General features: G+C 46.2%; 1 protein-coding gene and 1 long non-coding RNA gene across 3 annotated transcripts in view; one reads left to right on the top strand and one right to left on the bottom strand.

Moving 5' to 3' along the window:
- Positions 1 to 24,911, top strand: part of PSD3 (pleckstrin and Sec7 domain containing 3) — a 121,666-nt gene that overhangs the window by 6,822 nt on the left and 89,933 nt on the right. The window contains exons 2-4 of the mRNA XM_086769937.1: positions 7,552 to 7,660; positions 21,232 to 22,297; positions 23,731 to 24,123. Coding sequence (XP_086626063.1) covers positions 7,552 to 7,660; positions 21,232 to 22,297; positions 23,731 to 24,123 — 1,568 coding nt within the window. The remainder of the gene's footprint in view (positions 1 to 7,551; positions 7,661 to 21,231; positions 22,298 to 23,730; positions 24,124 to 24,911) is intronic.
- LOC147596334 (uncharacterized) lies at positions 185 to 18,132 on the bottom strand. Of its 2 annotated transcripts, none has more exons than XR_015261402.1 (3): positions 17,996 to 18,132; positions 7,896 to 8,085; positions 185 to 493 (listed from the first exon to the last, which is right to left on the bottom strand). It is a non-coding gene; the product is annotated as an uncharacterized LOC147596334 (long non-coding RNA). The 2 variants fall into 2 exon arrangements; XR_015261403.1 differs by having other exon boundaries at positions 185 to 490.

Genomic DNA, 24,911 nt, shown 5'->3' with positions numbered 1-24,911 from the left:
TCTATTCATCCAGTTGCTCTTGTGTAGCATGGTTTGCATTTGGGTGTGGGGTCTTTTTTTTGTAGTTTGTTTTTTTTTTAAACTGTTCACTGAAATTGAGGTGCAAAGAATATTGTAATCATTTTGGGATACTATCTTAAACCACGTTTGTAATGTTGATTTGGAAAAGGATGATTAACTCTCCTGATATCCTGTCCTTCTTTACTTCCATCCATAAAACAGTGCTTATTTAGCTGGACATAGAGAATGTACAGCACGTGGGAAAGGAAGTGCCCTGCAGGTTCTCAAGGCTCAGCAGTTGTTGGCTTGGGTTTTGTAAATAATTTAGTTGCTTTAAGATACAGAGGTATCTTCTGTTAGGCTCATGAGGCTCTTAGGCATATCCAAATTTTAGCTTCCATGGAGTTTAAATCCATGTGGGGCAGACCTGTAGCTGGTCTAAACATTGTTCTGCTGTCCGAGATACCCATGGATGATGGAAGTGCACAACCTGCTGAAAAGAAGCAGTCTGTTTGCTAAATATACTCAGAACAGATTGAACAAAAAAAGTAAACGCAATATGTCTAGTACATGTGCCACTGATTTCTCTGAATAAAAGATCCTGTCTTTGTGCAATTTTTCTTAAATCAAGCCCCATTGCAATGCTGTTTGACATAACTCAGGAGAAATACTTGCACTGTGGCTTTATTAAAAGTTTTGGATCTTTTTTACTATATTTATTTTTTATATCTAAGAACATGATGGTTCATGCAGTGAGCCAAAGCCTACCTCTCAATGGGCTTGCTTTGATTCTTGCACATACCTTAGAAGTAATGCATAGACATCCAGGCGTTCATAGAACACACATCAAAAATCACTGACTTGGCAAATAGAAAATGCTGAATGACCTTTAATGGTAAAGTGTAATCATACAGACTTTGAATTAATATGCTGTTCACACTCACACAGTTACAGCTCAGACAGTGTCAGCCTTTGCATAATAAAAAGCATTTAATTCAGTATAACAGCTGACTGCTCCCAAACAACTTCAACCAAACAACTAAGCAAACATTTCTTTAAGGGGAGAAAAACCCAAGTGCAGGTGTAAAACAAGATGACCAGACTGAAAACAAATTTTACCTGCAACTGCTTGATACTGCTGCTAAGGCATCCCCTTTTCTAAGGAGCAGCTCTTTTGCTTCATTTCTGAATTGAGCCTCTCATCAGACACTGGCCTTTTGTGAAGCCTGCCTTTGAGTGAGGAGAGCCACTCCAATGGTATCTGCACCCTTTCAGTTTTGCTCTCTCCAGCCTGGCCGCTTCCTGGGGAGACTGCTTCTGGTAAACACATCCCGCCGCGCTGGGAGCCGCACAAGAAGCCTGCGGTGTCCCAGTGCCTTTTGGTGAATCCCTGGGGTGAAGGTGTGGGGCGTGTTGTGGCGAGGACTGAGGAGTGGAACTGACTGGATGGTACCGAGCCTGAGGTCTGCCCGGTCCAGGGCCATGCCAAAGCCTGGTGAGCACGTAAGAGTGGCTGGCTGCACCGGTTTGGAGCCAAGGTCAGTTTAGCCCAGGACCATGTACGTGGTCATGGATGTCAGCAGATGCCTAGGAAGAGTTCAGCTTGGAGCGTCATGAGAAGGATGTGATTTTTATGTATGTTGTGAATTTGTATCCCTTGAACTTGTTCACCCTCCTTTTCAGCTCCCGTAGGATTTTGATTTCCATGGTACTGCTTTCCAAGGACGTCTGTGGTTTTGACTACAAACTGTGTGAGGAACCATCCCCTCTTTGGTGTGATGCTGACTCCTAATACCTTCTTTTGATGTCCTCTGTGTGTTGTATTAAAGAGGTGGTGAATCACTGATTGCTCTTTGTCTTTTTCAGACCCCTTGTGACTGTGTGCATCTCTGCCACGTGTCTCTCAGCTGCCTCTTTCCTTCAGCTGAAAAGTCCTAGCTGACTTGGTTATCCCTTTCTATAATCCAAACTTCTCTGCTGGACAACTGCTAGAGGCAACGCCCTCACACAAGCCCTTTCCTCCCGCCACCGCCCACACCTTCTGGCTCTCTGCACATCTCCCTGCAACTCCTGATAGTCAGGAATTTGTTTAATTGACCCAAGCTGAGATTTCTTTTCCAAAACTTTTGGTAGCATCAACGCTTGGCAGCTCCAGCTGAGGTTTAGCCATGCAAAACTCCTGTTCTTCTGAGCCTTAATCTATTTTCCTAATGCTTTAATTTAAGAATTGGAAAGATGTATATTAGCACATGGGATGTGCATGTGAGGAAAACACAAACATATTTTTGAGGTCACATGGAAGTAAAAACTGCAAACCTTGCTAGTGGTCTTTTTGAGAGCACCAGTGTGCTCTCTGCTCCCTCTGTGCTGCCTGTGCACTATCTGTCACCAGCTAGCAAGTTTATTTTAACTCCAGCTTTCTGCATTTCATCCTGTTACTTAGGAAAGTGACTTAAGAAAAGCTCAACAGAAATAGTCTTTTCAGAACAATTAGTACAACCTGTCAAAAGCAGTGAGGCTTGCTAAGCTCACACCCACACAGGAATGGTAACAGTGCTTAAAAACAAGGGCTGGCCACTAGCTGTGCCAGGCTGTTGGGGTCCTTGTCTGTCCGTGACGGCAGAGCTCTCAATGTGTGACTCTGAAAAGACTTTACCATGGCACTGCACCTTGACTCACGTGGTCCTTTTGCTCTGCTGGGAACTTGCTGGAGAAGGTTGTAAATCTGTGGAAACCTCTATCCATCAGTCCTGCCTTTCTTTTTTTTTTTTTTTTTTTAAATGCTAGCTCTACTACTAGGTACTCTATTTCTGTCAGTCTCTGAGGAAACTCCTGGGGTGCAGAAGGCAAGATGAAGGAAGATGTTAAAACTCCTCCTGAGAGCATAAACTCACTGTATTAGGGTATATGAGGGCTGCTGAGGGGCATTTGGCCTTTTTTTTTGCCGCTAGAGGTGTTGGTGAAGCAATGAGAATGGAACAAACACAGCCTGGGATGAGAAATGGTCCAGGTGTGGCCATGAAGTCCTCGATAGTTGGCTGTGGTTTGCAGGTATCCTGCAGAGGCTTTTTCCTGCTTCCTTGCAGTAGTCTCGACAGCTCTGTTGTGGCCACTGCAGCATCTCCCCACTAGCCTCTCTGAAACTGCCAGAAAGCGCATTGGAGAACTGGAGTAACATTTATTTCTGGGGGTAGAGTACTTGAGTTTTATTTAGAAAGTTTGCAGGGGTCCCCCTGAGGATGCTCTGACCCCTCTGTCCCAGCTCACAGCCCTTTGTGAAAAGTCCTTGGAACCCTTCCTGCTGATGTTTTCCTTTAGCATGACTGGTCTCCTGCTGTCCAGTATTTCGTCTCCCTCTTGCTCCCTGAAGGCTCAAGCTTGGGCACCCATCCCATTCTGCTTTTTCCCAAGCACCATTTTCACAGGTCTCCTGCGAGGAGTCAGTCTGTCCTCTCATGGGGTCTGAGAAACTCCAGAATGACATCTGCCAGTTAATTATCTGCTCCTTTGAACACTCTCCTCCTTATTAAATGTTTTCAAAGAAAACACGTACCTTAAGTGTGAATGCTTCAGCAGGCACAGTTCACAGTTGCACAGTTCACGGTCGGCTCTTTGTGAGCTGATCTATTCCTTGTCCCAGCAAGCCATGGACAATGTTACTTCCTTCCACTGAGACCCACATAGATGGAGCCCAGCTTTTCTGTCGGCTCAGCTGCCAATGGCAGTGAAAGAAAAAGACTCTGATATTCCTCAGTTAATGCTCTCTGGGATGTAGGGATTTAAACAAATAAACAAACAAACAAAAACAACAAAAAAGCCCCAGGAAGAAAACAGTCTGTTCCAAAAAAGGCCTCCACGAAAAGCTCAGTTGAATTCAAAAGAGGATACTGTAGTGCTTTCCTTCCATGCAAAAAGGAGAATCATTTTCTTCGGCTCGGATGACTCACCAAGCCTATCTAAAAACCACTGGGATTTTTAGGGGACAATTTGAAGGGAGCACAGGACTGGAGTAGAAATAAAATTCATCCAGAGAGAAACACTGTGCTTCAGGAAAGGTGACAGCGGCTAACTGTCCTCAGGGGCCTGCCTAAAGCCAACTCTCAGGAGTGAGTTGTGGCAATGGTTCCTCCTTGCAGCTACTGACCCTCTGCTCCGACTCAGCAGCTTTGCTTCTTGTGCTAGCCTGGTACCACCATGAGCACCGAGGACATATCCTAAACAATCTCTGCTCCTGCAGCACGGGACAAAAGCCCAGCAAAGTGGGACCTCTGTTGACTCATGCTGATGTCTTGTGTGAGGTCAACAGAAACGGGTCCAGTGTGCTGGCAGGAGCTCTGAGTGGTGAGAACTGCCATGTCCAAGCTAACTCAGCCTCAGAGATGTTCTACAAAATTCACCCACGAAGCAAATGCAATCTCCCCAGCTCCCGACCAAGAACCATGACCCAGAGTAGTGGGCTTGATCAAACATGTTCAAACAGGCAGAAAGTGCTGCAAGAGCGGCAAACGAATGGGCAAGAACTCACTGCCTCTCTGCCCGAGCAAAATCAGACTGAAAAACTGTGTATGTGGCTCATGAGAAGTGTATGTGCAGCTGGGCTGATTTAAGGGGATTGATTCTCTGAGCAAGCGTCACCCTCTCCAGCAGTGACAAACACCAGACGCATCAAAGGTGGTGGTTAAAACCCTCTGAGGGAAGCAATTATGAAATGAGCTGACCCGGACGCAGATTTTTTTGCCCTTGAGCTGAGGGAAAAGGCTTAAGCAGGAGTTTTATATGCCTTCCAATCTTGCTTTTATTTAATCCTTGCTAATGCAGTTTGGAAAGCACCATTTATCCAGCCCTCCTCTGGGCTCCGGGTCTTGGGGCACTTCTGCAAGGTTTGGGTGAGGGGCAGACTGAAAGAAGAAAAGGAGAGCACATGTTCTCCCTCAATTGTCTGGGTTTTTTTTGTTTTGTTTTCCCGGGTTTTTTTTTGTCTCTAAGGAAGAATAACAGTAAAGCAATAGTCTTCAAAGCCAGCTCTGACCTCATAGCATCCTCATTCTCTTCCCCTCTTGCTTTCTCTTTTTAGTATCTCTTGTTTGGATGAAATATCATAGATTTATCCTTAAGCCTGGATCTGGAGGCTCTGAACTACTTTACCTTTCCACATCCTTATAGTGCTCTGACAACCTAAATAGATGTTAGGTTCAGTTGTTCCCATGCACAAACCAGTATCTGTAATTCTCATCAGCAGTGCAGAGCACTTCTGAAAATCAAGTTATCCCTTTCAGACGCCAAGACAAAGGTCTTGCAGTCTCCACTTAGACACTTAACTCTGATAAAGGGTGCCCTGTACACTGAAAAACCATTAATTTAACCATTCATTTCTGCCTGTTATGGGATGATGCAGAGGGTACTGTGCACTGGACTCTTCTTCCTTGCTTTATGGTAAGGTACAGGCAAATACAGACCCTTGGAAAATGTGTTTGCTGGCAGAGAGGCTCAGTACAGCAACTGTCTGTGAAGCCCTGAAGAGCAGGGCTGAAGGATGGAGATACTGTGTCCTAGAGGTGTGTAGATCAGAAATTCCTGACTGCTCAGAAACTAGACTTGCTCTGTCCATTTTATTTTCCATTTCATTCATCTGTGAGTGGGATCTGGCACCAGCTAGTCATTTAGCTATCCCATTCATTTGCATCCACTTGGATAGGGTGAATTTTTGTCTGACTCCATAAACTACTCCTGTCCGGGCTATGGCAGACTGATAGCCTCCTCGTGTGTGCTCTAGGTCCAGCTGTTCCTTTTCTAGCCCTTCCTGTGCCCTTTCCTGTGAATGAATGCAGACCTGTAAAAGCAGGGGAGACATGGAGGCTTCTTCCAAGCTTGTTTTATCACGTTTGTGATAGTCATCTTTGCGCTAGGAAGCCCTTCATCTGTTTCATCACATTTTTCCCAAAATATTTGGTAGGCTAGTGTTAGCAGGTCCATCAAAGTACCTGTTGGAACCCTAGTGATGAATAGTTGGACCAGTGAATGGTAAATAAATATATCCAATGTTCCTGCTTAAGATCTACTGCCCACTTATTACAGAGGTCTGTTGGACTAAATCCTGCAAAACAGGTGAAATGCAGAAAGGTAGGAGAAAAAATGAGGGTAAAAGACCAAGAAAACCTGGAGCAAAGCAGTTCTAGGGCATGGAGCAATACAGTTATTTGTTAATGTGCTCAGAAGAAAATGTAATTGTTGGAGAGCTGGCCTTAGAGGAATGAATGGATTTGTGGTTCTGTCCACCTCTGATTAAAGAGCCTTGACCGTGTGTTCCTGTGAATTATGCATGTCCTGTACTTTGAATTTCTGTTTGCAGCTGACGCTTACCCTAAGGTATTTGGTGGAAGTGCATAAAAGTTATTATTGTCGTGGGGGGCAGAATGTTCCATCTGGCTTCTTTTCCTTTAAAGAATATTTTTGTAAGCTAAGGCCTTTGCCAATGTGAACCATGCAATGACTTACTAAGCTGTAACAATTGGCTGCCTCAAACATAGGGTATGAATATAAAGGTCACTGAAGAATTTATAGAGTTAATGATTTATTTCTTCTGTCACTTCAGACAGAAGAATTACGGGCTGTGTCTTGCCTAGCTGGGAAGAAACTTCATGCTGACTGCAGACAGTTTTTGCACTACAGTTTATTGCTGGTGTGTGCTTTATGTCAGAAATTCGATTTGTCCCCACCTGTACAGAAAACTAATTTTGATCTTAGTCCTGCAGCCTTTCTGTCCTCTGAGAAACTGGACCCTTACCATGTCAAACTGTTTCTTACAAGTTAAAGCAGTGGGGAGGTGCTGGTGGCACCAAGCCTGGGTGGCACTGGGATTCTTGATCCGTCCATCCTTCCGTTACCTCAGGTGCTCCCTTGCTAGCTGCAGAGACCACCCTGTGCCCTCTCCCCACCTCCTGGCTATGGAAATAGGTTTGACTTGTGTGGTATGGGGTCATAAAACCAGGTTGGGCTATTGTCCTGATCTAGATGGCCGTGGTCAGGCATGGGCTGCCCAACGGGGACCCTCAGACAGCACTCGCCACATGTTTGCATACCTTATTATCCTTTTTCCCCTTTTTGATCATGCTTGTTGTAGCCCTTAGTCCTCCCTTCCTCTGCCCCAGTCTCCTCCCAAAGAAAAAGCTTGCCCCATTTATGGTTTTCCCATAGGTCCCAGTTTTGTGACATCCATATTGAAATCTGCTATTTCTGATCCTAAGTGCTATTACTGAGATGGTTGCCCAGTGCTGCTGGCCTTGCAGTGGGTAAGCTGGCTAAAGATGTGAGCGGGTGGGTGCTCTGACTTCACTGCTTAATACTGAAATGCTTGAGTTCAAAGGCAAGAGAGGTGAGCTCTTCAAAAGCGCTCTGAGTTGGCCCATGTCTGCTCTGGTTGATCTTGGTGGTGACAGAATTAAAGCAACACTTTGAAAATCCTACCTGACAGCCCACCTGAAGGGATTTCATGTTCCTGCTCCTGTTTTTTCACTAAAAGGTAGAAAAGCTTTGTTTATTTTGATTCCGCAGGCAGAAGCACTTGTGTGGGATAATGATGTATCGGCTCATGCCCAGACTGTTGCCAAGGCCAAATATGAATTTTTATTTGGCTTGGAAGAAGAGAAGCCTTCAGAAATGGGTAAGTGCTATTTATTACTATTGTGTGCAAAAAAAAACCAAAACCCCAATAAATCTCTTAAGCCACTCAGGAAAGTTTTGCAGAAGCTGCTCCCAAATGACCTCATGAGGGCTTGCTCACTGTGCTATGCTGCCGGACCATGGGGCGAGTACCACACCAAAGGAACCTGCTGGCTTGTCCCCAGAGAATGACAGCAGTTCCCTGTCTTATGCCCCTGCCTTTCTCTTTGGCTTACCTGGGCCACCTCAATGTGACAGCGGGGACTTGTGTGCTGGAGACACGTTGTTGGAGGGAGTCACAGCGCTTCTCTACAGCCAAGTCGTTTCAGCCACGTTCTGCAATTGCACATGCAGAAACATGGCCATCTCTGCTTGGAGGTACCTCCAGGAATGCTGTTCGTGGTCTGCAGGCTGCTCTTCCTACAGCTAGAGGTAGATAAGATTTTAAGGTAGATAAGATACTTGAGGTGGTATCTGACCTGCTCCATTCTCTGTAGTTAGTAATTCAAGAAATCCAGGTGCAGCACCTAATGTTATGCCTAAGGATCACTTTTGTTTCTGTTTTCTTTTTTTTTTTTTTTTTTAATATAAGGCATTTTCTACCTTTTTGCAGCCCAAGCTTAGCAGAAAAGAAATACAGTTACTATACTTATTTCTCTTGCTTTGTTGTAATTATCAACAATCCCTGCCCTCTTTGCAAAAGTATTTCCTCAGGCTGTTCTCTTTGCACCTTGATCCTTTTTAATTGCAAACTTTCTGGAATGTCACTTTTAATTAAAAAGACTCCTTTCTTGCCAGAGAAGCGCAGCACTTTGTACAGAAACAAGCTGTGTAGGCTGCTCCACTTCAGTAAAGAAAGGGGAAAAAAAAAAAGAAAGAAATAAGAAGCAGAACTGAAGTCTGGAGAGTGAAGCAGAACTGAAGTCTCTCCCTCGATTTTCTAAAGTTTGGTCTTCCACTTGGGAAGTCCTAATTGCAGAGTGAAGGGGAAAAAAAACCAAAACAAACAAAATGTCCTCCTTTATGAGTTTTTAAAACTTTTACAAATTGCCACAAAATGTGTCTTGGATTATTACATGAATCACAATGACCTCATTTCTTGTTTGGAGAGACACAGTGTGAGAGCACTGTCAGCAGGCATTAGTACATTTCTGGAGATTGGCATTAAATAAAGTATGCTGTGTCTAATAAATCCAAGTGAATCTATTGTTATTACTAACCAAAACAATTATCAAATGTGATGGGTATTCTGAGCTGACTGAGTACTGAGCCCTAAAATAAAGAGCAGCAAAAAGTAAACCAGATATATTGGCTTATCCGTGTACTTTTCTGTATTTTTCCTGTGCTGTTTCTTGCCTTCTTTCTGGATCTTCTTCTGTTCCTTTAATAATCAGAAACTACTATTAGGGGCTACATTAGTGTAATGGGAATTACTTCAAGGGAGAGTTTACAAATACTTAAGGGTGGTTAACATACAACATATGTGAATTGTACCCCAAAACTGGGTGACCTCCTGCCCACCAAGACTGGCTTCATGCTGTCACAGACAAATGCATGCTCCTCCAGGAAGATGTTTGACCACAATGGATAAATGAGAGTGGTGCTGCCTCATCTACGTTTTCCCTTCAAGCATTTTAACTGCTAATTAACTGGAGATGAATGAGGATGGGGTTACTGAGGGCACAGTAGTACAAAACCAGGGCTCTGCAGACCAAATCCTGGCTTCCTTTCATTTGACATATGTCGAATATGTCATGACATATGTTTTGAGGGGAAGCAGCTATGCCTGAAAGTTTCTCTGTCCTTCTCTGTGTTAGATGGGAGGGAAAAAACACCACTAAAAATCCAAACAAACTTGCTACTTTCTAAAGTTGCCTTTAAAAGAAAGAAGATATGCTTTTAGTAGGTCCAAGTATGAAAGATTTCAAGCAAATGAGTGATGGGGGCAGGGCCAGGAGAAGTACTGCTGTTTAAACTTGATCAAAAGAACTGTGGGCAGTAAAGCTGAACTTTAATTTATCTAACTCAAATCAGTTCACCTGTGCCTTGGCTGACATCAGAAACTGAGAACATAACACATAAACTGCTGAATGGCTTAATTTCTTCTGCCTCCCAGTTTATCCGTTCCCTTTTGGCCACAACCATGTTACTGAAGCCCTGCTGGATGCTGTTAAGGGTATACATTTTTTAACTGGGTACTAAAATAGTTGCATTGGACAACCCAATTCACAAAAAAGGAAGTACAACTGGGGATGACTGTCGCAAGTGCTTGTATTTGCCTAGATGGGAGGCTGCAGACTTTGTTAAGAGGCTGCTGTGCTGACTTTTACCTTCCAGGCTGAAGCTTGTCATTTTCACAGGTGAGATGAGGGAAAAAAAAAGTTAGATGCCTGTAGAAGAGGTGTTTCATCAGTGATATTCAAATACTAATAAAGCTGCCACATAAAAAAATTTCTCCTTGTTTCTCTTCTTTGTTGCCCTCAGTCTGGTTTTATCTGGGATATTTGTTATCCCTGATGTATTCCTGTGCTCTCATCTTTACTGTGCAATGCCTCTTATCTGGCTTCTCTCCTCTCTCATCTGTTGCCCATCCTCCTGCCCTGGATGCATGATTTGGAGCAGAAGCAGGTCCAGGTCCCCAGAACCCTCATAGTATCATGGGAGGGCTTGGGACCACAAGACTCCCTGCAGACCCCTGTTCGTGGGGCTGCTTCTTGCTGGTGTGGGAGCGGGGAGGATGCACCACGGGTGGCCACGTGCCCCTGCGCTGCCTGGCTGCCTTCCTCAGTGAAATCTCAGCCTTCTGCCTTCCAGCAAAAGAAAATGTTTTTTAAAAACTGAATTTATCTGGGCTGAACAAGGCATCTTCTCAGCCTCGTTGACATAAAGAGTGCTTGTTGTATATGGAAACATAGCCCCCTCTGGAACCGGCCGTAGAAAACAGTGATCTCTGTTGAGCAGCTTTATCTTTAGGCTTGAGCATGCTATGGAGTACTGATTTTTATGACTTTGCAGTTAATGCATTTAAATACCAAACAGAAAATAAAGTCCCGACAACATGATTTAGTCCTAAAAATTGCTTCCTTGGAGAAGAAAAGGGGGATGCTACAAAATAATTGCTTAAGTAAACATGAAAGTCAAGTACTCCATAATTCCTGTTATATGACATAATAAATCCAAGACAATTTTTAGGAAGAAAATAGCTTCTTAAAATTCATAAACAGTCTTTTCTCTGATGCTTCTAGGAGGAGAAAGCTTTCACTCCTTCTGTGTAACCGAGGGTTTAATCTCAGCCTTCACAAAAAAGCCCTGTACAAATAGTTCCTGCGTTGCTATGCAAATCTGGTCTTTCCCAACAGCTGCTGGAAGAAGCTTGGTTTTGAATTCCTTGTGAAACAAATAGCTTTTTGGAAAGCCTGTCACTTGCTGTTTTGTGTACAGTGAGGTGTCATGAGGCAACTGAGCTCATTTAACAGCTTGCTTCTGCCAAAAGAGATGGTCCCAGCCACATGCTGCCATGTATTGTCTCATGCTAGTTCTTGTCCTCATCTCTTTTCTTAGCAAGCGCAAGCCAGCAAAAACTGAGTAACAAAAAACCCCCAAAGAAAGCAAAAAAACCAATTCTTTAAAGAAAAAAAAAAGGTTTACTTTCTCCTGGCAACATGTGCTGAATCACCTCTGCAAGGAGTCAAACAGTACCAGAGCTGATGCGTGAAAGAAAACGAAATGCATACTTTAACCCGTGCAACATACCCATTCCTGAACCTGAATCATGGAAATTATTGCTTTTGCTGTTGGATTTCTTTAACTCGTTTCAGGAGCAAAGGAAGCACAAAATGGCTGCTTTTTTTTGTACAAGCAAAGCCTTTTCACGGTTCTATGATGCTGATTTAAACAGCCTTAAGAAAATTACCCCAGTAACTTTCTGTAAAATGAGTATTACTAACTTACTGTTCTGCCTTGCTTGCTATTTTTGTGTCACTTCAAGTTACGCGTGTCCAGCTCTGCTGTATCCTCCTTGCATTGCATCGATATGGGGCCTACCTGATCCTGACTCTGAAAACTGCCGTTAGACCACAGTCACTCACACACTGCATCATTCTCGTGCTAGCACAGATTGCTGACTGTAGTCTTGCCCAGTGCTTCAACCGTATTGCTTTCCATTTCGATGCACCACCCTCTGTCCTGTTTTCATCTCTTGCTCTTTCCATTTTGAGGCAATCTTGAAGGTCTGGGCTCCCTGGTCTGGTATCTTCCTCTGCAGCTCTGCTTTCCCAAAAGGTGCAAAACTGCATTTTCTGATGGTTGAAGGACTGCCTGATTTTCACATTCATGTTGCTTAATTACAGTGGACAGAGCCTGTGAGGACAGGTACATCAGATATGCATATGCAGATATCCTGCAACATTTACCAGGGATGCATAAAAGGCTGGAATCTGGAAAGCTCAGACCTGTGGTGCCCCCACATACTTAATTAAAATTCCATCATCCTGTTCTGCATACTTTACTCTGTCAGCTTTTCTGTTGCGTTTCTAGTGTCCCACTGCATTTTCTGACACAGTGAAGACCAGCAGGAGTTTTTTAAGTAGTAGCATGTGCTCAATACGTTTTCATGTATCTATCCCTGATGTTTGGTGTTGCTGGTTGGCAGTGATGCAAAGAGAAGGTTAACTTTTTACATTTATGTCTCCAGAGGTACTGTACGAAAAGATACTTTTCCAGCTGAGTGCTTACCACTCCGGCACCAGCACGCTGACTGGCTGTGCTGAATGCTCTTCCTCCACTTCAACGCAGAATAAACCAGGTGATTTTGAACTCCTGCTTGGATGCTCTGAGGAGCAGCAAGCTCTTACAGTGCTGTCAGAGGAGTACATCTGACTGTGCACATATCAAAATTAATGCTGGTGAAGGACAGGAAAGATGGGGACTGTTGAGTAGAGCCTGTTATGACAGGACTAGGGGTAATGGTTTTAAAATAGAGGGGGGTAGATTTAGATTGGATATTAGGAAAAAATGTTTCACACTGGAACAGGTTGCCCAGAGAGGTGGTGGATGCCCCATCCCTGGAAATGTTCAACGCCAGGTTGGATGAGGCTCTGAGCAACCTGATCTAGTCAGGGATGTCCCTGCTCCTTGCAGGGGGGTTGGACTAGATGACCTTTGAAGGTCCCTTCCAACTCTAACCATTCTATGATTCTATGATTCTATGACAGGTTGCACTGTGCTCTGCATCTTGGCTACGTGAGATGGAGCTGTCTTGCTGTCTCTGAATTTCTGAGTCCTGCTTCCTGGGGCCGGGCAAAGCTGGGGCACGCTCCAAAGCCGTCAGGTGTGGTGTGATGGATGCCTAGGTTTCCAGTTCCAGGGAAAGGAAAACTAAAGGGAGATGAGGCATTATGCTAAGTCCCTTGCTCTGCAGGAGGAAATTGGATGTCTTGTGACCTGCACTTGAAAGCTGGATAGTTCAAGTTATCATAACCTACAGCTGCAGGGAGGAGGTTACCACATCCTCAACTTGGTAAACAACAGAGTTGTTTGAAGGCCAAGGGTTTAGTACAAATAATCGTTAAAGCCTGGGCTGTTTGTTTATTGTTTTTTAAAGACGTAGAATAAAGCACTCAGAAGTTAGGAAATGCCAGAGTTAAGGCAGTGATTACCTCCCCATCTGTGGGCTGTCGGCCGAAGCAGAGAGCTGCGCTGATGTGAGCATGCAAATATTTGGGGGCCTGGTGATGCTGGCAGCGTGTTGGTGGTGTCTGGCCGCTTCAGATGCTCTGAGCACACGTGGCCCAGGCTGAGCTGAGCTGAAGCTGACAGGGCTCAGAAACACTTTCCCGGAGGCAGTTGGATGCTTCCTTTCTGTCGGACAGATGGAAAATGATGCATACTAGTCAGCAGGCACAACAGGAGAGGCTCAGCCAGCTGACTTGGCCAGCTGTAGACTGGTACGGTGAGGGACAGCTGCATTTTTGCTTGTTGTCACCGTGGGCTCCTCTCCTCTCCTTGGCTTCAGCCCCATCACCCAGTGAGATAGGCAGCCCACCAACACAAGCTCTTCATTGTGCTGTAGCCTTGATTCATCTCTGAAGCTTTCTGAAGGAAACGATGCATGTTATCCTGCTGCTGGAGATGGCTTATGAACATGGAGAAAGCATTTAATTAAAATTATGTGGGTAGATGCAGTTCTGGCCTGGTATCCCACTGAAAATGTGTAACACGGGGTACAGCAAGTATTTTTCCTTTTTGCAGTTCACCGCTTTAAGAAGTGCCTTCTGCACTAGACCCCCGCGTTGTTTATGTAACTCTGTCCAGCTTCCTGAAGAAGAGAATCTCATTCGCTGTACGAGCTTGCTGAGAAGTTACCATGCAATGTCCAGCTGCACCTTTCGCAGCAAATACTGGGAGCCTGGGAGATGCACATGCCCCTCTGTGCCCTATTTTTGTTTTAGTGGGTGCACGACTTGATATCCAGCTCCTGGGGGGCTTTGAGGACTGCTTAGCAAGCTTTCTTTTAGCCTGGCTAAGTGGTCCCAAACCCTGACATGCAGTAAGTGACATGGTTTTCCACGGCGGTGCCTAGTTTCTTCGGCAGCTGCTGCAAAGATCCAGAGTTTCTGAGGTCTGTGAGTAGTAATGTGGGTTTTTTTAAGCCGTTGTTGCTTGCTCAAAGTCTAATGATACATTTTCTCTCTGAAGAGATCTTTCTAGTTGAATTATTTTTTGAGGGTTTTAGAAAGATTCTTTAAAAATACAGTATTTTAAGTATGTAACATTAAGTACAAATGGATTTAAAGAGGCTGTAAAGTCTTTGTAGATGCTGCAAGTGTCAAAGCAAGCTGAGGGCTGTCACTACCCCAGAAGTTTGCTCTTTCAGCTGAAGGCTCTTAGGGAGCTTTTAAAGTAATTCTTGCTATCACCATGTGTATGTACACTTAGAAAATCACCTGTTAGCTGCTTCTTTTCTAAATCATAGCAGTGGAAAAATAGAAAATTTCAGAGGAGGCTCCAGGGAGACCTTATAGCGGTCTTCCAATACTTCAAGGGGGTCTACAAGAAAGATGGGGAGAGGCTGTTCAGTAGAGCCTGTTGCAATAGGTCAAGGGGTAATGGTTTTAAAATAGAGGGGGATAGATTTAGATCAGATATTAGGAAAAATTTTTTTACAATGAGGGTTGTAGAACACTGGAACAGGTTGCCCAGAGAGGTGGTGGATGCCCCATCCCTGGAAACGTTCAAGGTCAGGTTGGATGAGGCTCTGAGCAACCTGATCTAGTTGGGGATGTCCCTGCTCCTTGCAGGGGGGTTGGACTAGATGACCTTTGAAGGTCCCTTCCAACTCTAACCATTCTATGATTCTATGATCCTTTTTGGCTCTGTCTTTTGAATTTTGGGTTTAAGACTTTTCCAAACATAAGTCTTAAACCAAAACTTGAGATTCTTGCAGCCACATCACTCCAGGGGGTGGAGCTTTAAAGAATAGAAGTGCATTAAATATAGTAAGACTCACCCACACTTTTACATCAGGATAAGGAGCCTAGATACTCCCTTTGTATTCCCTCCTGTTCCCACTCATGCTAGCAGCTGTTTTGCTCTACCCTTTTGCTTTCCAGGGTAATGACTCTTGGGACCAAGCTATCTCACTGACCATCTGTTGCCGAGACAGCAATTTGTAGTGGATAATCCCTCACACTAAACCCTCGCAGCACGTGCTGCATGTTAGTTTTGGACTTTGTCCTGTTCTGAGCTCACTGTAGGCCTGTCAGCTGCTGTGGCAAGGTGCCATCCTTCCCGCAGCCGGGGGAAAGGTGCGAGGCTCCCTGGAAGACTCTTAGTTCAGTGTCGCAGGGATCATGCAAGTGTTCCCAAACCCGGTTTGCCACTGGGAAACTGTTAAATCTGTGGGGAAAAGAAGTCAAAAGTCGCAACCAAGTCACAGCATTGCTTACCTGAGGCTTTTCATCAGGAACAGGGTTAGAAGGTTTGCAATTGTAAAAAAACCACACAGACACTCAAACCAAATACACAGTGATGTGGGTATTTTACCTGCTGTTTTGATCATTGCTTTCTTCGTGGACAGGATTTACATTCTTAACCTAGCAGCTTTGCTCACTCTGTTTTTCAAGCTGTGACAACTCGGGCATCACATCACCACCTGACTCCAGGCGCTGGGACTTGGCTAGCGGAGAGACTTGTGACTAATTTACCCAGTGTGGGCATGGCTGTCCTGTGGCAGACTGAAGGTTCACCTAACACAGCCTCTGGTTGCCCAGAAACCCCAGAATTTAGGGAACTATGCAAGAGCAGTACTATTCTGGTAACCTCTTCCTGTATGCAGCAAGCTATAGGTATGGGATTTTTTGAGCAACATGCTGCCTCTGGGTGCCTACAGGGGGATTTTTTTTACTTCCCTGAACTGGTCAGTTTAATTTCTTGGTAACCCTGAGCCGCCAACTGCCTGGCTCTTCAAGCACAGTGAGTGCATGGCGCATGCTGCCAGTGCACGCTACTGGGTCTGTGTCGAACCTCCTGCTGACAGCAGCAGGGACACCCCCTGGTCATCTCTTTTTGCAGTGAGGAATCTCAGCCAACAGAGTCACTTTTTGTCCACAGGCTCTGCTGTATCTCTGGTCCCCTCCCCTTCTCTGCATCTTTGCTAAGGCAGCAGAGGCGTTTAACCAGGGCATATTTTCTAGGCAACTCTCCTCTACCTCTTCCCTCTGTTCCATCCCTTGCCTTCACTCAGCTGCCCTGTTTCCACCAACTTGCTATTTTTACATAAAGCTGGTGTAACCTTGCAGGGATGAAGGCCTGGCCCCACTCCGCCAGGCAAGCAAACTGCCCAAAAACCTGGAGTGGCTGCAAGCTGCAGAAAACCCTGCGCCCAGTCCGGCGCAGACATGTGCAGTCCAGTTACAAAACTGCACGGTGCTTGCATTATGCTAATCCCCCTGCTTTCCCTAACGAAGGACCTCCGCCGGCCAGGCAGGACCCACGGCTGCACAGAGAATGACATTATTTGGAAGAAGGCGCAAGGCTGCCAGTGACTGTGCAGCATTCCTCCCCTCTCATAGGGGGAGGCTGCTCCATCTTGGCGTGTGCAGGCATTGCTTTATAAATCAGAATAGTTTTAGTTACCATGGAAGTTGTAACTCGAGGGAGTGCAGGACGAGGAGACGTGTGACCCCCCTCTCTGATGGGTTGCAATAATGATATAATGCCGTAAATCCCACAATTTGTTCATTAAGCTCCGTCACCTAGAGATTAATTTCCTTTAAACGCACGCATTGTTTTTACTTGCCCTCTTATTTTAGAAATAATGGCAAGAGATGCCAGTACCAAGAAAGCATAACTGCTATGATGCTGCATGCAGGCTCACCCACATGCGGCTTGTGATCAGCGCAAGGAGCTGCGGAGAAATAAAATGCAAGATGACGGGGCTGCTTTGTGCAGCCTTCCAGCTCAGTAATGCCAAAACGTTGTCAGGCGCCCCAAGCTCTCAAACCAGCACACGACTCTCAGCATCGCCATTCTGCCTGTTTCTTCCCTTATGGATACAGCCATAATAAACGGCAGCTAAGCACAGACTCCCTGGCGTACCGTCAGGCAACCTTGCTGGAAGAAATTTTTTCCCCCCCCTGCAAGCTGCCAAGGTGGACTCCTTAGCTCCTGCGATAGACTGAATGAGACTGCAGTTCCCCCATCAGTTTCATAATAGTCAGAAAGCATCCATTTACATCATTGTGTGCAGTGCAGGGCAGCAGCTGCCAGGAAATTTGAAACTATTTTGATTCCCGTTGACTAGAACAGCAGCAATTGAATTAGCTGGTATCGCTATAGATAAACTGATGATCTGTGCATTTTATTTCTTTGACCAATGGGTAACTGCTGGAGCTACAGTAACCTCTGTGAGTAAGGACACTGTTCAAGCAAATATATCTAATTTTTCGAGCTAGTTTATATATATATATATACTGTGTAGAGAGAGACACTCACACCATTCTTCTGTAAAATGTACCTGTAAACAAAATGTCTGTCTATGCTTATAACTTGTGTTTTGCTTCCTGTAATTTCCTTTATTATGCTGTAGACAAGCTTGATTGACATGGAATGGTTATTTACCTATGCAATATCATATCTATGCCTGATTTAAGTCATGAATTCTTTCAATGTCTAGTCATCAGAAAGGCTGCCTATTGCTATTAAGTTATATTTGCCCGGTCTCAGTTTTCTAACCACTCACCCCCTTTCTATTTTAGCTTATTCTCTCTCCGTTTAATTTTTTAAAATTCTTTATTGAAAGATGCCACCTTCAATGCAAAGTAGAAATTGGTGTTACCTGAGAGTGTGTGTCCTTTCTTTGTTTGTTTGGTGATGGGTATTTTTTTTCCCTGCTCATCTTCAGTGCGGTCCTTAAATTTTGTTGTTGCCTTTCTAGCCTTGTTTGTAATGCAGTCATATTGGGGGATGGGGTTGAACAGGATATGCCAGTAGCTGCAGCAAGACATGATGCTGTGGTGGTGGATGGGAATAAGGGAGGAGTTTCCCTTAAAGAGCTCAAGCTCCTCTGAGCTCTGGTACCTGAAATAGCTCTCTGAGCAAGGGGAAAGGCTTTGCACTTTTTAGGAGCAGGGGTCAATTGGTGGGGTTTTACCGCAAGGCGTGGAGACCTGAGTGGTCATGTGCATGGTAGTACCTAATGTAATGGGGACACACTGCTGCTTTGGTGCCATATGTGAATTTTCTTTTCATCAGGCAGTGAATTAGGCAATGTTCCTGCAGGATGCTGTGAAGGCGATCCCAGATTGTGGGATCTGAGCTGACTTGTGCTCGCGTACAGCAGCAGGGCCTTCCAGAGCAGGGCTACTTGGACCTCACTGTAGAGAAGGCCTTAAATTTTTACCGTGAAAGTGATGCTCTCTTGCCCAGGTGAAACATGGCTTGCAAGCGTGGCAGGAAGGAGTACCTGTGTGCACGCTCCCTGCTCCTGCGTGTCTCTCTGTGCTCATGTGTGCTCTCTATGTGCACCTCTTCTGGAGTCTGTTGGGCTTGCCAGAGTGTAAAGTTTGCTTGGGACGAAGTTCGGGAGAAGTAAATCAGAAATTTGCTCGCATTGCTTACTGCTGTCAGCAGTGGCCGTCAGTGGCAGACGGAGACTCGCAGCAGTGCATTTAGCATTCACCGCCAGAAATAAGGCCACTTCTGTTTCCCTCATGTTGGTTCAGAAGCTAAGATAGCAATTAGCAGAGACGAGCCAGGCCCCTTGGCAGGATCTGTGTGTGGCGCCTTGTCAGGGCTTGGCCTCCGGCGCACGTTGGCTGCACCCCAGCCCTGTAGGGGACCGAGGCGGGGGCGATGCTCTGGGCTTCCTTCCAGCCAGGCGGGGTGCGTGGGTTGGAGGGAGGCCCGGGGGGGTCCCAGCTCCAGGGGTCCTGTGCCTTGTCTTCCTTCGGGATGCAGCCAGAACATGTGGCCCAGGCAGTGGCATAGCCAAGCGCTGCCCCGTGGGGCTGGGGGCATAAGGGAATCCCAGCTGGGGCACCTACCTCCCGCTTGTGGGTCTGCAGGAGCTGTGTTCACCAGGAAGGGTTTACATCTATAACTTGTGTTATAGAGCCAGTGACAGGCTCCCTATCGGCAGTTCATCTCTCTTAAAAAATCTCGTCTCTGGACTCATGCTGAGAAAGCAGCAAGCACTAATGCTGCTGCATTAGAGCAGACCAGGGCTGCGGGGTGGGAAGCCGGGGCCTTTTGCTGGCTTGGGCTGGTCCTGGTGCAGGTGTAGGGATGTTGCAGCCACACAGCATTGTTCTCATCCATGAGTCCATCCTGGTGGAAATGTGTCCCAAAGGCAACCTGGCGCCTGTACCATGAAGTGGGTGGGCTTGGGTACACCCAACGTCTTCATGGATGAATTGTGTGCAAGCGGGAGATGTTTGTCTGGACCTTTAGGCGCTTAGAAAAAGCACCGTGCCTGGAAAGGCACATGTGGGGAGAGGTACCTCTCTCTCTTCTTCGAACTCTCCCAGTGCAACCACATCTATGTGTTGGAAACCCTGCCATGAGAGCAGGCTGGTGATGCCGCAGTGGACAGTGCATCCATGCTTCTCACAGCTCCCTGGCACCTTGCAGCAGAGAAAGGTCCTTACTTTTTCCAGTCACTGTCCTCAACAGCAACCAAGTCACCTAGGTGAAACCTGAGCCACTGAAGTTTTATTACAGAGTGATTAAATCAACAACATGGGGATATCTGGATAACCTACTGGGGAACAGACTGTGGTTTGGCATGGTCCAAGTCTTGCCACTTTGATCCTGCAGCACACGCAATGTGCGGTATTTACCCTGTGGCTAAATATACTGGATAGTGAGCTGGCAGGTGTGAGCTGCTGCCTGTCTTCACAAACCACTGGCAAATAGACAGCCACATTAGTGCGGTGCTGAGCTTGTGTTAAATTATCCACCCTTTCACCTTGAACTCAGCCTTGAACTAATTGACCATAGCTACATGGCTTTCTTCTCAGAAATGGCTTATGGCCAGCCTGCTTGGAGCAGAGATGGGGTTTGCAATGCAGCACCTAGAGATGCTTCTCAAGTTGGGCAAAGCATCCAAATGCAGGTCAGTGTCTGGCTTCAGAGCTGTCACTCCTGACATTTTTCAGAGTACGTGTCTGGGTCTGGTCCCCCCGCTGTTTGTTTTAAAGCACTTTAATACTCCAGGACAGTTTTCTTCCAGCTGTTTTTTTCTTTCAAAAGCTCAGTTCCTCCTTGGGCCATCATATAAGGTGGCCAAGTGTCTGTCATTGTGTCATCCGTGAAGTCCCTCTGAGGACAGCTGGTTCCCTGTTACCCCAAAACAATGGGAGCCACTGGGTGCTTGGCACTTGGAAAATAGGACCATCCATTTTTGCTCCTGCTTTGTTTACGTCAGTTGGAAAAGCAACATGAGGAGGGGAGGGGTAGCAAGCTTTTTGTGCAGCGGTGAATTTGCTGCAGCAGAAAGTATGAACTGCTCGGTATGTGTACATCACTGCAGCATGACCTTCAGTTACCTGAGTTGTTAAAGGAAGAGAGTCCTGCTGGCAGAAAGTTGAATTGCTCAATAATTGCTTTGTAATTTAGCTAATTGGTTTTATCAAGGCTGTGGAATATACGAGGCATGGCTGATTCCCAGTGTTTCATCTTTACAAGTGAAAATGACCTAAATACATTTTTTTAAAGTAAAACCTACATGCGTGGCGCATGCTGTACATGGATGTCAGACCTCTGAGTGTCTGCTTTCTTCATCCTTTGCGCGTGGCCTGTGGCCTCAGACTGTTCATGGGCCATTGGGACCCATTCTGAAGTGTAGCAGACATTTCTGGCATTCCTTCCTCGGCAGTGCACACTCCCAAAGTAGGGCTGCCCAAAAACTCCTATGGAGAAGGACCAACTCTGGATAACTGCAGTGTGAGAGCATGCAGAAGTGAGTTAAAATGAACGGTATTTTCCCTGCAGGGGAGAGGGCTGGGAAGGGAGGTCACACTTTTTGCTTATGCACGCAGCAGATAAACCCATACTCTCTTTTCTTCTTTACAGGTAGTGGCCATGGAAGCAGCTCTTTGCTCCCTCATACCATCATCAATGAATTTCCAGAGTACGGCACCGCAGAGCCAAGCGGAGACGTGCTGAGGGCTTCATCACTGCACCAGGCAGAGCCTGTGGCACGCAGTCCAGAAAGACGGGACCATCATCAGCGAGTACCTGGCAGGCCCCTTCCTCAGTGTGTGGCTCCTGCAGACAGTTTGAGACCTGACGCTGGGGCAGCACAGCTGCATGCCCCAGAAGAAGGTTTGCAACCTGTGGGTAACCTGCCAGAGATTATGAAAATCTCTCCGTGGCTGGAAGCAACAAAGGTGCAAGAGAGAGCAAATACTTCTCTTGACTCAGAGACGCAAATGGAAAATAAGAGCGTTACTGGCAGCCAAAATGTGCAGGCAGCCAGAGAACCAGTTCCAGCAGGCCAAGAAAAACCCTCAGACATGCCTCTTCCATCTGAACGAACAGCTGAGGAAAAAATGCATTTGATCGTAGGGAAAGATCTGACTGCAATATGGACTGGAGAAAAGCAGTCTGAGTCCTTGCAAGCCATCAATAATAAAGCCGAGGAGGTCCACGCAGTGCAGGAGACAAGCTGTCATAGACCATCTGTGACAAAGCTGGAAGCAGCCAGCAGAGTGGAGGTGTGGGCGCATTTTGAGGAGTTTTCAGCGTACAGTCAAGGAAAAATGCAAATGGGTCCTGAGAGGAGGCTCTCTAAAGAGGCAGCTGTGAGCAAACATGTAGAATTTCAAGGGGTGGAGATTTTATGGCTGCAAAAAGCCGAGGAGCAGAGCAGAAAGAAGCACTCACTTCTGGAGACTATGTCCGTGGAGAGGAAGGCATTCCCCAAAACTTCCAGCCACCCCACACCGCCAGTTGTGTCCCCAGGCCTGGTGTGTTTGCCAGACAGCAAGGTTTATGAGGACCCAAGGCTAAGACCCGCTGCTCCTGGAGCCACTCCTCTGGCGCTACTTGGTGAAAGTGGGGAGGATGAAGTTTTTGTGAAGGACAAGAAGAGCCACATCGAGGAGGAGATGGCTGTGCTAGCGAGAGGCCAGGGCAGGTGAGATGGCGCTTGAGGGGGCAGGTGGGATTTCTCTCATCCCAAGCACTTGGGGTGAGAGGCTTGTGCCTACCCTCTTAGGAGCTAATGACAAACGACGAGTGTTTGCTGCCTGTGGCGTGATGGCAGTGGTAGCAGTTCATTGCCTGGTGGTGACCAATGCATAAAGTTGGGACTGAGCCCCGTCCACACCACACCACCTTGCTGAAGTTTGAAGTTCGTCTCAGGTTTGGAAATGTAAAGATGTCTCTTGCTGTTTGCAGAGTAATGGCTGTGTGAGGAAGCATCTGTAGCAGGTGTAGTTGGGATCCGGACATGGCATGTAGTTACATATAGGCAGTATACAGGCCTTGCCCTATGTGCCTGGCCAGATTTTCTGGTTTGGGCAGACTTTGTGCAAGAACAGTGCAACGCACCTCTGAGAAGTTGGACGATAAAGAAAATAAACCCAGGGCCTTGTGTGTTATAAGAGGGTAAATGCTGGGATGTGCTTTCTATATTATCTGTCTGTGTTTATGTAATTTTAGCTGTACATATTGCAAAAACTGTGTGCTGCTTTTTGCAAGAGCATCCCAATTTGGTCACTTTTCCTCCCTGATGCACATCTGTAATGAAGCAAAGGGTGTCACGGGTGCGCTCTGAGCAAACTGTGCCCACCTGGTGGGGTGTTCGCTGCTGAAACAGCCGGATCTCAGCAAGCGAGGTGTTCCTACCTCTGCACCTCGAGATCCGCAGAGTTTTGCTTTGGCTAGTGTGTGGCATCGCTCAGGCGGGCAGCCTGGATGCCTGGCGTGTGCCGTGAGAAGCTCTGCAGTAATGTGGTGCAGCAGAGAAGAAAACTCTCCTTCGGGAAATGCTACACCTTCCCCTGTGCATGTGCAAGCAGGCCAAGTGTTCCCCCTTCAAATCTGGTTCTCCCAGCTCCAGGTTTTTATTTGCATTTCCTTCCCTTTGCGTTTTGGAGATATATGCTCCAGCCTTCTGCCAAAGATCCCTTTTGCCGAAGACCCCAGCCCTAGTACTGCGGAGCCAGCAAACTGCCCTCCGTGGGCAGAGGCCCCATCTGGGTGCATACCTCTGGCCTGTGCAGCCTCTGGCATGGCAGTTGTGCTGGCAGAGACCTTACGCATTTGTGAGTGCTCTTCTCTTTCGCACATAAGTAGTGGATGTTATCTGTTAGGCAATACTAGGCTTTCCTCTTGCCCCACTTTTTTTACCTAGAAGTTTGTTTATTTTTATGTCCCCAGAGAGGGAGATGGTGCCACTCATGAACAGAGGTAGTGCAAGGATAATCTAGCATTTTACCTGCAGTGTCTTCCCCTGCATGAAGCCACATTGACCTTTCTGTTCGCTAAGGTGGAAGGCGATGAGGTTCACCCAGAGGTCTAAACCTTGCCCCTGAGCTAAGTGAGCTGTTTCTGATTAATTTTCAGGTTGATGGAAGAGGTAGAAGCAGCCCCTGGAGAATATGAAGATGTCCTTGGGCAGCGGCACTCTGACGTCTCCACTGATCTGTACAGCTCACAGTTCGAAAACATCCTAGACAATGCATCTTTATACTACAGTGCGGAGTCGCTGGAAACGTTGTACTCGGAGCCTGATAGTTACTTCAGCTTTGAGATGCCACTCACTCCCATGATCCAGCAGCGCATGAAGGAGGGGGGCCAGTTTTTAGATCGGACGTCAGCCTCGGGGCAGCCAGATGTTCTGCAGCTTCCCCCTGACAGGGAGCTGAAGGGCTGTGGTAAAGGCATCACCAATGGCTTAAGGGATGTAAGCGAGACACTCTTCAGAGGAGATGTCACAGAAGTCCCTCATTTGGAAAGGTAAAAGCAGTGGCTGAGCTTTCTGTGTGCCTACTGATTTTTCCCTGGTATTTGTTTGCTTCAGTGGACTGTCGCAGAGCATAGTTTTGCTGCTTTCAACACTGCATGTTTTCTACACAAAATAATTTCCAGTGTAGCAGAAGGAGCTGCAGGAGAGAAGTCAGCTGTCCAAACCTACTGTTAATTAGAAAAGTGTAAATTTACTTTACAAAGGTTTTGTAGGTGATACTTGGGTCGATAAAAGCCTGGCTGGTACGGTCGCATCTCTGGGACCTGTCCCTGGAGGAGTTAATTACTGGTTACAGATAAACTTTGCTCACCTCCATTTATACCTGAATTTGTTAGCAGCAGTTTTAGAAACAGTAACATCCTGTGCACATAGATGAATTACCCAAATGCACTTTGTCATTTAGGTGTTAAAGGTGTGTCTCTGGGCATAGCTTTTCCTCTCTGGAGGTCAGTGGGAGTTTTGCTGGTTATTTCAGCTGGGACGAGGTTCTGCTCCCACCACATTCATGGGATTAGAGCCTGTTAGCTGCTGCTTTCATTTGTGCACTAGCTACTGATTGAGAGAGAACGGAGTGTTGCAAAAATGTTAATAATTTCCCTTTAGGTAAAGGGAGAGATAAGAAAACCTATTAAGAGAAGAGTCATGTGAGGAGCAAAAACTAGGCTAAATGGTCAGAAAATACTGTCTAATTGTAGAAACTCACTCTATGAGCAAACTTTATGTTGTCAAAGAGGGTGGGGAGATTGAAAGGCAGCAACAGGTAAAGTGGGAGGTTGAG

This window comes from Chlamydotis macqueenii, chromosome Z, assembly GCF_036417535.1.
Source record: "Chlamydotis macqueenii isolate bChlMac1 chromosome Z, bChlMac1.mat, whole genome shotgun sequence".
Classification (NCBI taxonomy): domain Eukaryota; kingdom Metazoa; phylum Chordata; class Aves; order Otidiformes; family Otididae; genus Chlamydotis; species Chlamydotis macqueenii.
Note: the sequence above shows the minus strand (reverse complement) of the source record. Positions and strands in the feature narration are given on the sequence as shown.